Source organism: Macrobrachium nipponense, chromosome 3 (genome assembly GCF_015104395.2).
Source record: "Macrobrachium nipponense isolate FS-2020 chromosome 3, ASM1510439v2, whole genome shotgun sequence".
Classification (NCBI taxonomy): domain Eukaryota; kingdom Metazoa; phylum Arthropoda; class Malacostraca; order Decapoda; family Palaemonidae; genus Macrobrachium; species Macrobrachium nipponense.
The window spans coordinates 106,378,571-106,392,481 of record NC_087202.1 but is presented as its reverse complement, the minus strand read 5'-3'; the positions used below and the strand labels follow the sequence as shown (position 1 = coordinate 106,392,481).

The 13,911-nt window shown below is 27.7% G+C and overlaps 1 protein-coding gene across 1 annotated transcript in view; it reads left to right on the top strand.

Moving 5' to 3' along the window:
• The window catches only part of LOC135221936 (TRPL translocation defect protein 14-like), a 188,955-nt gene that overhangs the window by 50,015 nt on the left and 125,029 nt on the right, over nt 1-13,911 (top strand). Inside the window, 1 exon segment of the mRNA XM_064259966.1 lies at nt 12,721-12,788. Within this exon segment, the coding sequence (XP_064116036.1) occupies nt 12,721-12,788 (68 nt within the window).

Below are 13,911 nucleotides of genomic sequence, written 5' to 3'. Positions count from 1 at the left end.
AACAGGAGGAAAAGCTCCCAGTTGTACTACGAATTGTTAGGAAAGGGTGGAAGTAAGATAGAAAAGAGAGAATGTGAACGGAGGTTCAGTAAGAGGAATGAAATGGGTTGCAGCTATTGGCCTAAGGGATGCTGCAAAGAAATTTAAGTAATACCTACGGTTCGCCGTGAGAGGTGCACAGAAGGCATTTTACCCCTTATGGGGAATAAAACTTTAGTAGTGCACATTCTTAATATTATTACTCAACATTTCTTTTTCACAACATTATTTTCTTGACTTTTGCAACATTATTCTCTTGACTTGCAAAATTTTTTCCTGAATTTTGCAACATTTTTTAATTTCTTTTTTGAAAATTGCAACATTTTTAACTTTTGCAAAATTTTCTTCTTGAATTTTTTTGCAACAATTCTTTTCTTTTGAACTTTTTTTTGGAATTTTTTTTATTTTAATTTTCTTTTTTGACTTTTTATTGCAACATATTTTCTTGAACTTTTGTTTCAACAATTATTTTCTTGACTGCAACATTTTTTTTCTTGAACTTTTTTGGAATTTATTATTTTCTTTTGACCTTGCAACATTTATTTTCTTGGAACTGCAACATTATTTTCTTGAAATTTTGCAACATTTTTCTTGACTTTTGGCAACATTATTTTCTTGACCTTTTGCAAAACATTATTTTTTCTTGACTTTTGGAATTATTATTTTCTTGACTTTTTGCAAGCATTTTTTTTATTTTCTTGAATTTTGCACATTTTATTTTCTTGACTTTTGCAACATATATTTTCTTGAACTTTTGCAAAACATTATTTTTCTCTTGACTTTTGCAATTTTTTTTACTTTGGAACTTTTTTTTTGACTTTTTGAATTATTTTTCTTGACTTTTGAAACATTATTTTCTTGACTTTTTGAAATGATTTTAATTTTTTCTTGAACTTTTTGAATATTATTTTCTTGCAACTTGATTTTTGCAACATTTTATTTTCTTGATTTTGCAGCATTATTTCTTGACTTTTGCATTATTTTCTTGACTTTGGATTTTTTATTTTCTTGACTTTTGGACTTTGGATTTTATTTTTATTTTTCTTGACTTTTGGAATTATTTTTTCTTGATTTGGAAATTATTTTCCTTGACTTTTGAATATTATTTTCTTGACTTTTTGAATATTTTTTCTTGACTTTTTGGAATATTTTTTCATTGAATCTTGACTTTTGGAACATTATTTTTTCTTGACTTTTGGAATATTTTTTATTTTCTTGACTTTTGGAATATTATTTTTCTTGACTTGGGAATATTATTTTCCTTGACTTTTGGAAATATTATTTTCTTGACTTTTGGAACTTATTTTTCTTAACTTTTGGGGAAAATTTATTTTTCTTGACTTTTGGAATATTATTTTTCTTGACTTTTGGAAATTTATTTTCTTGACTTTTTGGGAATATTTTTTCTTGACTTTTGAATAATTATTTTTCTTGATTTTGGAATATTATTTTTCTTGACTTTTGGAATTTTATTATTTTCTTCTTTGACTTTGAAATTATTTTTCTTGACTTTTGGAAATTTATTTTCTTGGCCTTTTGGCCAACATTTTTTCTTGACTTTTGGAATATTAATTTTCTTGACTTTGAATTATTATTTTCTTACTTTTGGAACATTTTATTTTCCTGACTTTTGGAATATTAATTTTTCTTGAATTTTTGGAAACATTATTTTTTCTTGACTTTTGGAAATATTATTTTCTTGACTTTTTGGAATATTATTTTCTTGGACTTTTGCACATTATTTCTTTGACTTTTGGAATTATTATTTTTCTTGACTTTTGGAAATATTATTTTCTTGACTTTTTGGAATATTATTTTTCTTGACTTTGGAACCATTTATTTTCTTGACTTTGGATATTATTTTCTTGACTTTTGGAATATTATTTTTCTTGACTTTGGAATATATTTTCTTTTGACTTTTATTCTTGAACTTTTGAAATTATTTTCTTGATTTTGGAACATTATTGTTCTTGATTTTGGAATTATTTTTCTTTTGACTTTTGGAATATTTTTATTTTCTTGACTTTTGGCAAATATTTTTTTGACTTTTGGAACATTATTTTCTTGACTTTTGGAATATTATTTTCTTGACTTTTGGAATATTATTTTTCTTGACTTTTTGGAATATTTATTTTTTTCTTTACTTTTGGATTTATTTTTCTGGACTTTTGAAATTATTTTTCTGACTTTTTGGAATATTATTTTCTGCTTTTGGAATATTATTTTCTTTGACTTTTTGCAACATTATTTTGGCTTGACTTTGAACATTATTTTCTGGACTTTTGGAATATTATTTTCTTGACTTTTGGAACAAACATTACCTTTTCTTTGACTTTTGAAATTTTAACATTATTTCTTGACTTTTTGGAATATTTATTTTCTTTACTTTTGGGAATTATTATTTTCTTTTGCAACATTTTGATTTTAATTATTTTCTTGACTTTTGGAATATTTTATTTTTTCTTACTTTTGCCAACATTATTTTCTTGACTTTTGGAAATTTATTTCTTGCTTTTGAAATTATTTTCTTGACTTTTGGTAATTATTTTCTTGACTTTTGGAACCATTATTTTTCTTGCTTTTGGAAATTATTTTCTTGACTTTTGGTTCAAATTATTTTCTTGACTTTTCTGGAATATTTATTTTTTTTTTTTTTTTTTCTTGAACTTTTGGAATAGATTTTTCTTGACTTTTGGAAATTTTGTTATTTTCTTGACTTTTTGGCAATATTATTTTCTTGAACTTTTTGCAACATTTATTTTTCATTGAAACTTTTGGCAACTTGCTTTTTTCTTGACTTTTGGCAATATTATTTTCTTTGACTTTTTGGGAATATTATTTTCCTTGACTTTTGGAATATTATTTTCTTGAACTTTTTGGAACATTATTGTTCCTTGAACTTTGGAAATAATTATTTTTCTTTGAACTTTTGGAAAATATTATTTTCTTGACTTTTGGCAATAAATTAATTTTCTTGACTTTTGCAACATTTTTAATTTTCTTGGTTTTGGAAAATAATTATTTTCTTGACTTTTGGCAATAATTATTTTCTTGACCTTTTTGGAAATCATTATTTTCTTGACTTTTGGAATAAGTTATTTTGTTTCTTGACTTTTGGAATATTATTTTTCTTGGACTTTTGGCAATATTATTTTTTGCTTGACTTTTGGAATATTTATTTTATTCTTGACTTTTGGAATTTAATTTTATTTTCTTTTGAACTTTTGGTTGGAATATTTATTTTCCTGACTTTTGGGAAAATATTATTTTTCTTAATTTTGGAACATTTTATTGTCTTGAACTTTTGGAATTATTGATTTCTTGACTTTTTGATTAGGTATTTCCTTGCCTTTTGCACATTATTTTCTTGACGTTTTTGGCCAACATTATTTTTTCTTGACTTTGTGGAATAATTATTTTTCTTGACTTTTTGGAATATTATTTTCTTGACTTTTTGGTGGAATATTAATTTTTCCTTGAACTTTTGGAATCATTGTTTTCCTTTGACTTTTGGAATATTTATTTTCTTGTAACTTTTTGGAATATTTAATTTTGCTTGACTTTTGTAATATTATTTTCTTGACTTTTGGCCAACATTATTTTCCTTGAACTTTTGGAATATTATTTTCTTGACTTTTGGCAATATTATTTTCTTGACATTTTGCAACATTAATTTTCTTCCTTAGGACTTTTGCAACATTATTTTTCTTGCCTTCTTTTGCAACATTATTTTCATTGACTTTTTGCAACATTATTTTCTTGACTTTTGGAATATTATTTTCTTGACTTTGTGCTTTTAGGAAGGAGGAAATATTATTTTCTTTGAGCTTTTTTGGAATAGTTAATTTTCTTGACCTTTTTGGAATATTATTTTTTACTTTTGGAATTATTTTCCTTGACTTTTTGCAAAAGCAATTATTTTTCTTGACTTTTTGGAATTTATTAATCTTTTTTTTCTTGACTTTTTGGGAATATTATTTTCTTGACTTTTGGAATAATTGATTTTCCTTGAAACTTTTTGGAACAGTTATTTTCTTGACTTTTTGTTGCAACATTTATTTTCTTGATCTTTTTGCAACGTTATTTTCTTTGACTTTTGGAATATTAAAATTTTTCTTGAACTTTTTTGGAAATATTATTTTCTTTGACCTTTTGGCAAACATTATTTTCTTGACTTTTTGGAATATTTTTTATTTTCTTGACTTTTGGAATAGTATTTTCTTGACTTTTTGGAATATTATTTTCTTGACTTTTGGGAAATAATTTATTTTCCCTTTGACTTTTTTGGAAATAATTATTTTCTTGACTTTTGGAATCTTTTTTTCTTGACTTTTTGCAACAGTTTTTTTCTGACTTTTGGAATCTTATTTTTCTTGAACTTTTGGGAACATATTATTTTCTTGACCTTTTGGAATATTATTTTCTTGACTTTGGAACATTTTATTTTTCCGGTGAACTTTTGCAATTAAGTTTCTTTTCTTGACTTTTTGGCAAACGTTATTTTCTTGACTTTTGCAACATTATTTTCTTGACTTTTGCAACATTATTTTCTTGACTTTTGCCAAGCATTATTTTCCTGACTTTTGGATATTAATTTCCTTTTGCTTTTGGAATCATTATTTTTCCTTGACTTTTTGGCTATTTTTTTTCCTTGACTTTTGAATTATTATTTGTTCCTGGACTTTTTGGAACTTTTTGCAACATTATTTTTCTTGACTTTTGGCAACTTATTTTCTTGAACTTTTGCAACATTAATTTTTCCTTGACTTTTTGTCAAACATTATTTTCTTGGACTTTTGACAGAACATTTTATTTCTTGACTTTTTGCAATCATTATTTTCTTTGACTTTTTGAATATTATTTTTCGTGACTTTTGGGAATTACATTTTCTTTTCTTGACTTTTTGGAATATTATTTTCCTTGACTTTTGGAATATTATTTTGTTGATTTTGGAATATTATTTTCTGGATTTTGGAATATTTGTTCTTGACTTTTGGAATATTATTTTCTTGACTTTTGCAACATTATTTTCTTGACTTTTGGAACATTATTTTCTTGACTTTTGGAATATTATTTTCTTGACTTTTGGAATATTATTTTCTTGACTTTTGGAATATTATTTTCTTGACTTTTGGAATATTATTTTCTTGACTTTTGGAATATTATTTTCTTGACTTTTGCCGCTTATTTTCCTGACTTTTGGCATATTTATTTTCTTGATTTTGAATATTTTTTCTTGGGGACTTTTGGAATTTATTTTCTTGACTTTTGGAATATTATTTTCTTGACTTTTGGAATATTATTTTCTTGACTTTTGGAACATTATTTTCTTGACTTTTGGAGATATTATTTCTGAATTTTGGAATATGATTTCCTTTTGACTTTTTGGAACATTATTTTCTTGACTTTTGGAACATTATTTTCCTGACTTTTGGAATATTATTTTCTTGATTTTGGAATATTATTTTCTTGACTTTTGGAATATTATTTTCTTGACTTTTGGAATATTATTTTCTTGACTTTTGCAACATTATTTTCTTGACTTTTTGTAATATTTATTTTCTTTGACTTTGCAACATTATTTTCCTTGACTTTTGCAACTTATTTTCTTGAACCTTTTGGAATATTCTTTTCATACTTTTGGAATATTATTTTCTTGACTTTTGTAATATTATTTTCTTTACTTTTGGAATATTATTTTTCTTGACTTTTTGGAATATTTTATTTTCTTGACTTTTGGAATATTATTTTACCTTGACTTTGCAACATTTATTTTCTTGACTTTGCAACATTATTTTCTTACTTTTTGCCACATTATTTTCTTGACTTTTGAATATTATTTTCTTGACTTTTGCAACATTATTTTCTTGAATTTTGCAACATTATTTTCTTGACTTTTGGAATATTATTTTCTTGACTTTTGCAACATTATTTTCTTGAATTTTGCAACATTATTTTCTTGACTTTTGGAATATTATTTTCTTGACTTTTGGAACATTATTTTCTTGACTTTTGCAACATTTATTTTCGTGACCTTTTGCAACAGTATTTCCTTGACTTTTGCAACATTAATTGTTTCTTGACTTTTGTCAACATTATTTTCTTGACTTTTGCAAAATTATTTTCTTGAATTTTGCAACATTATTGTCTTGAACTTGTTGGATATTATTTTCTTGACTTTTGGAACATTATTTTCTTGACTTTTGGAATATTATTTTCTTGACTTTTGGAACATTATTTTCTTGACTTTTGCAACATTATTTTCTTGACTTTTGCAACATTATTTTCTTGACTTTTGCAACATTATTTTCTTGACTTTTGCAACATTATTTTCTCTTGTACTTTGGAAAAATTTTTTTTTTTATTATTTTCTTTTGACTTTTGCAACATTATTTTCTTGACAAAAATTTTTTTTTTACTTTTGCAACATTATTTTCTTGGCAAACAAAATTTTTTTTTTTTTTTTACTTTTGGAACATTATTTTCTTGACCAAAATTTTTTATTTTACTTTTGGAACATTGTTTTCTTGACTTTTGCAACATTGTTTTCTTGATTTTTGCAACATTATTTTCTTGACTTTTGCAACAATTTTCTTGAATTTTGCAACTTTTTTCATAACTTTTGCAACATTATTTTCTTGACATTTGCAACATTACTTTCTTGACTTGCAACATTTGTTTCTTGAATTTTGCAAGATTTGTTTCGAGACTTTTGCAACACTGTCGCTCAAGTTTTCGCCCAGTTCCACTCTCGGTAGCGATTTCCTGAGAAGTATGCTATGTAGCATTGCTCCGGAGATTACGTTAGATTAGGGTAGTAAATCTTCGGTCATTTGGGTGTGGGAAACATTATTTGAAAGAAGATTCTGTGGTAAGTTTTTGAGGTTTGGCGTCCCGCCTTTTTTCAGGGAAAAGTCCCTTTACTCGGTTACATCTGGTGAAAATGTCTCCCGGTATCTATTGTAGAATATGTACTGTAAGTTTTTAACTCAGAATCGGTACTGAAGATATTAGTGAAAAGGGTCGTCTCTAACTCAGACTTGGTACGTAAGATATTAGGTAAGTGTATTAGTCTCTAACTCAGAAACGGATAACTCAAGATCATTAGTGAAAAGGTCGTTCTCTAACTCAGACTTGGTACGTAAGATATTAGGTAAGTGTATTGTCTCTAACTCAGATCGGTACTTGAGATATTAGTGAAAGGGTCGTCTTCTAACTCAGACTGGTACGTAAGATATTTAGGTAAGTGTATTGTCTCTAACTCAGAATCGGTACTGAAGATATTAGTGAAAAGGGTCGTCTCTAACTCAGACTTGGTACGTAAGATATTAGGTAAGTGTATTGTCTCTAACTCAGAATCGGTACTGAAGATATTAGTGAAAAGGGTCGTCTCTAACTCAGACTTGGTACGTAAGATATTAGGTAAGTGTATTGTCTCTAACTCAGAATCGGTAACTGAAGAATATTTAGTGAAAAGGGTCGTCTCTAACTCAGACTTGGTACGTAAGATATTAGGTAAGTGTATTGTCTCTAACTCAGAATCGGTACTGAAGATATTAGTGAAAAGGGTCGTCTCTAACTCAGACTTGGTACGTAAGATATTAGGTAAGTGTATTGTCTCTAACTCAGAATCGGTACTGAAGATATTAGTGAAAAGGGTCGTCTTCTAAGGGTTCGTCTCTAACTTCAGACTTGGTAGCGTAAGATATAGTATTAGTGTATTGTCTCTAACCTCAGAATCGGTACTGAAGATATTAGTGAAAAGGGTCGTCTCTAACTTCAGACTTGGTTACGTAAGATATTAGGTAAGTGTATTGTCTCTTTAACTCAGAATCAAAGGTAACTGAAGATATTAGTGAAAAGGGTCGTCTCTAACTCAGACTTGGTACGTAAAGTATAGGTAAGTGTATTGTCTCTTAACTCAGAATCGGTACTGAAGATATTAGTGAAAAGGGTCGTCTCTAACTCAGACTTGGTACGTAAGATATTAGGTAAGTGTATTGTCTCTAACTCAGAATCGGTACTGAAGATATTAGTGAAAAGGGTCGTCTCTAACTCAGACTTGGTACGTAAGATATTAGGTAAGTGTGTTGTTCTTAAACTCAGAATCGGTACTGAAATATTAGTGAAAAGGGCGTCTCTAACTCAGACTGGTACGTAAGATATTAGGTAAGTGCTGTTGTCCTTAAACTTCAGAATCGGACTGAAGATATTAGGGAAAAGTGTTGAAGAAATTCAAAGGGAAAGATCAACAAACTCGAGAGCATTTGGAACGAGCGGCGCCTCGGTCATTGTCCTTGCAGTTTTGTTTAGATCCAACTTCTTTCTTTCTTTCTTTCTTTTTTACATTTAGTCAGTTTTTAGGCGATGAACTGTTTCCTTTTGGCTCGCTCCTCCAAGAGGCTGAGGCGCTTTTAAGAGCCCTCAAGAATTTATTGCCGTGATGTAACATTTACCTAATTCCTGTTTCCACTTCGAGGTCGTTTGTCGTTGAAGTTGACTATTTTTGTAAGGCATATCATACATATAAGTAGTAGGCACCAAAGAGTTACCAATTTAAGTAGACTACAGATATAGAATAGGGGGATATTTTAGATATATATAGAATAGATATATTAATATAATATATATGTATATATATATTATATATATTTATATATATATATATATATATATTATATATATATATATATATGTTATATATATAAGATATATTATGATAGCTATATATTTATATATATAGATGATATCTATAGAATCTTATATACTAGATATATCTAGATAATCTATATATATAATAATATATATATATATATATATATCTCTATATATATTATATATATATTATATCTATTTAGATATATATATATTATATATATATATATATATATATATATATAGATATCTATATATATATATATATTACGTATATATAGTATATATATCATAAATATATATATATATATACTATATATATATATATATATATATATATTGTATAGTCACCAAATATTTACACAATTTAAGTATAATATATATATATATATTATATATATATATATATAATATATTTATTATAGATATATTATATATATATATTTCTATATATATATGTTATATATTATATATATATATATTATATATATATATATATATATATATATATTTTATATATATATTTATATATATATATATTATATATATATATATATATATATATATTTATCTATATATCTATATATATATATATATATATATATATATCTATATATAATATATATAATATAATATATATATATCTATATCTATATGTATAATATATATATATATATATATCTCTATCTGTATATATCCTCTATATATATATAGTCTCTATATGTATTATATATATATATATATTATATATATATCTATATATATAATATATATATATATGATCTATATCTAATATATATATATTATATATACTCTATATATATATATATATATATATATATATATATATGTATATAGTCCACGGTAGAAAAGTAAGTGAAATTTGGGATTTGTAACAAGTACTTTCTTAGTTTATTTGCATTTTCAAGTTCACACAATATAACAAAAGTTGACAGACCTTTATATATAAAACCCAAAAGAGGGGGGCAGAGTTACAGTTTATTAAATGTGGACGGCGTGTTCTCTAAGCAAAAGAGACACGCCACCCAGATTAACAAACTGAAACCCCTCCCCCCCCCTTTCTGTTTTTGTATGTAAAGGTCTATGAGCAAGAGCCCGTGCTGGCATAAGGTCAGCTTAATCTAAAACAATCTATTATATTCAGTGTGAACATGAAAATGCAGAATAAACTACGAAAGTACTTGTTACAGGTCCTCAATTTCACGTATCTTTCTACCGTGGATATAAGGATATTCTCAAAAACGTTTTCTTTCCTACTACATTGGATATATATATATATATATATATATATATATATATAATATATATATCTATATGTATATATATATATGTATATAGATATGTATCTATATAGTATATATATATATATATATATATATATATATATATACTAACAGGACCTGAAAGTGGATGGTATTTAGTGGAGATATACAAGCTTCAAGTATTCATCGATGGATACTGAATAAATATGCGCTAGGTATCATCCACTTTCAATGAGGTCATGTTAGTAATGGTATTATTGAGCAGAACAGTTGTGTTAGGTGATATTTAAGGAGACTGGAGTAAGTCTGCGAAAGCTACGCAGCGCTGGGTAAATTATACTTTGTATAAATAAAAGAAGTCTGGAATCCAGACTATTCCGTCTTACTGAAACCTGAAACGAGTAACGAACATTATATATATATATATTATATATATATTATATATATATATATGTATGTATGTATGTATGGTATGTATGCATGTATGTATATATGTGTGTGATTTATGTATATTTATAAATGTGTGTATATATACATATATATATAATAATAATAATAATAATAATAATAATAATAATAATAATAATAATAATAATAATAATAATAATAATAATAAAAGGAGCCCATAAAAACGCCAAAATATAGAGAGAAAATACTATATTTCAGAGACTGCTGTCTCTCTCTTCAGGTGGATGAATGAGAAAAGTTACAGAAAAGGTGGTATCTATCCTTTCATTAGATAGAATTCTGTTGTAACAGAACATTTTTACCAGTCATATATATGTACACACACACACACACACACACACACACATATATATATATATATTTATATGTATATATATATAGTATATTATATTATTCAGTTGTGTGGGTATTGTGGGATTATGATTGGGTACGTACGTACGTATGTGCACACGCGTGTGTGGAGAATACTTCCGCAACGTTGATTGCTTCCTAAAATACAGAGGACAGCCTCCTCGAAGCTATTCGCCCCTCCCTTCTCCAAACGCTTCTAAATTGTGTTCTGCTTACCATTATCCTCCATTTTGACACGTAAACGAAGCATCTTTTATATATATATATATATATATATATATATATATATATATATATATATATGTGTGTGTGTGTGTGTGTGTGTATGTGTGTGTGTGTATGTATGTATGTATGTATGTATATGTATGTATGTATGTATTGTGCGTGTGTGTGAATTTTTATCATATCATTCTTATACATGAATTAAACTACGAATGCCCTCTCAATATGCTATTCGCTGTACCTAGTAATTAATATATTTTCATATGTATTTTAACCGAAGTGGAATTTTTCAGTTGATAATTTCGTCCTCTCGTGTTCGAACCACCGCCCACCGCACAGACCATGAGGACGAAATTATTATCAACTGAAAAATTCCCCTTCGGTTAACATATATGAAAATATATTAATTCCGAGGTAGAGCGAAGTGGTCATTTAAGGGCATATATATATATATATATATATATATATATATATATATATATATATATATATATATATATACATACATACATACATACATACACGTGTTGGTTTGGCTGGTTTGGCTCCAGAGACAATACAACTATCAGTGCCTCATTTATGCCTGCACCTGCTGAATTGTGGATGAAACCTTGTGGACTAAAGCTTATGCAATATTACCTTCTTCATAGAACAGCATATAAGGCTCATCTGCAGCGCATCAAATCCCCCAAAATTCTTTGCACTTCCTGGATATGGAGGCCCTTCCTTACCCCTTAGGGGGTAATGTCATCAGTGCAACTGTCGTGGTGCACTGTGAGCATTACTTCAGGTTGTTTGCAGCCTTCCTTCGGCCCCTAGCTGCAACCCCATTCAATCCTTTTATTGTACCTCTGTTCATATTCTCTGTCTTCCATCTTACTTTCCTCTCCTATTGTAGATTCACATCAACCGTGCATTTGATGTCCAGGCCAATCCCTTACGACGCTCCTGATTGGCTGTTGATAAGCCAGTCACAGGGCTTAAAACTCTCAGTCTCTCGAGAGTTCACATGGCTGGATGTATTTTCCACCTCTCCTGAGGGATACTTTTGACAGACATATCCCTCAGGCGAGGTGGAACATACATTCTACCTGTGTGAACTCTTTGGATAGACTGGGAGTTTGCAGCCCTGTGATTGGCTTATCAACAGCCAATCAGGAGCGTCGTAAAGGACTGGCGTAGACATCAAATGCAAGGTTGATGTGAATCTACCATAGCAGTTATTTCATAGCGCAACTGTGAGGTTTTCCTCTTCCTAAACCTTTCAGACTTCATTTACTCACAGTTTCCTTTTCAGCACAAAATGACCTCATATTCCCCAGCTCTTGGTATTGATAGGCTTAAGTTTTATTCCATTATTTCTAGTCTCTCTCCTCCCCCTTTACAGATCTTAGTCATACACTTTTGTCACAACTTATCAGTTTCCATTCGTTCGTCCCTGGAATGCTTATTATGCTGTGCATGTCTAGCAAACACTCCATTTCGAAAGCTGTCACATTTTCATCATCTGCTTTTTTTAATTTCAGATGCATTTTGAATTCAACATTACATAAACCATTTATTTAAGGGGCACATTCCTTGCTGTTACAGTGGTGCTCAAGTTGTAATCGTTACCTATACCTGTATTTAAAGGGACACATTTCTTATGAGAGTGGTGCTCAAGTTTTAGCTGTGTTATTGATGATGTCTTCTCTCCTTTTAGGTCCGTGCGGAGGAAAGACTACCGGCCAGTCGAGACTCTGCACCTTTTTCGAAAACTTGGGCTGGAAGGTAAGTGTCGTCTCCCACTGCTCCTCTTGTTTTTGTGGTACCTGTATTACTACGCACACACTCGCACAGGTGTTTGTAGGTCAGTTGCTACTGCCTTGGCCTGTGACCCGGAAGACTGAGGGTTTATCTCAGAAAATGCCCAACAGTTTCGTCCTCCAATGGAACTCTTCTTGGAGCGTTTATTCTACCTCATCATCACCAAGAAAGAGGTCCATTGGAGGACGAAACTGTTGGGCATTTTCTGAGATAGACCATTTTCATTTTCCTATGTGGAATGCAACTGAAATGTGTATGTATATAATATATATATATATAATTATATATATATATATATATATATATATATATATATATATATATATATATATATATATATATATATATGTATATATATATATATATATATATATATATATATACAGGTATATATATCATATATATATATATATAGATATTATATATATATAATAGATATATAATATATATTATATAGATATATATATATGATAGATATATATATATATATATATGATAGATATCTATATATATATAGATATATGTATATATATATATATATATATATATATATATATATATAGATATAATATATATGTATATATATGTATATAGTACTATATATGTATATAGATCATATTATATATTATCTATATATATATATATTATAATATATATATATATATATATATATATATATATATATATATATATATATATATATATATATTATTAATGAATGCCTGGCAAAACCCCCACACGAGAAACCCCACACGGCAAAACCCCCACTAACAAATTACCTATCGTTATTCGATAGTTATTCACGTTGTTTATAAGGACACGATGTTATTTTATTAGTAACTGCCAACTAGCAAACTATCTATAGATATTTGCATTGATGATTCTCTTTTGGTTGCTATATACAATGATTACAAGATCTTTCGCTTAAAACGTAGCTTTAGGTTTAGAGTAAATAAACTTTCCTTTATTTGTTTGCCCATCATGTAAGTCATCCGTAATAATAACGGTGGAGAGAAACTGTGCTATAAAGGTTATAGCTATACTAAAAGATCCACCAGTTTTACTACGAAGAGATGGGAATGTTCTA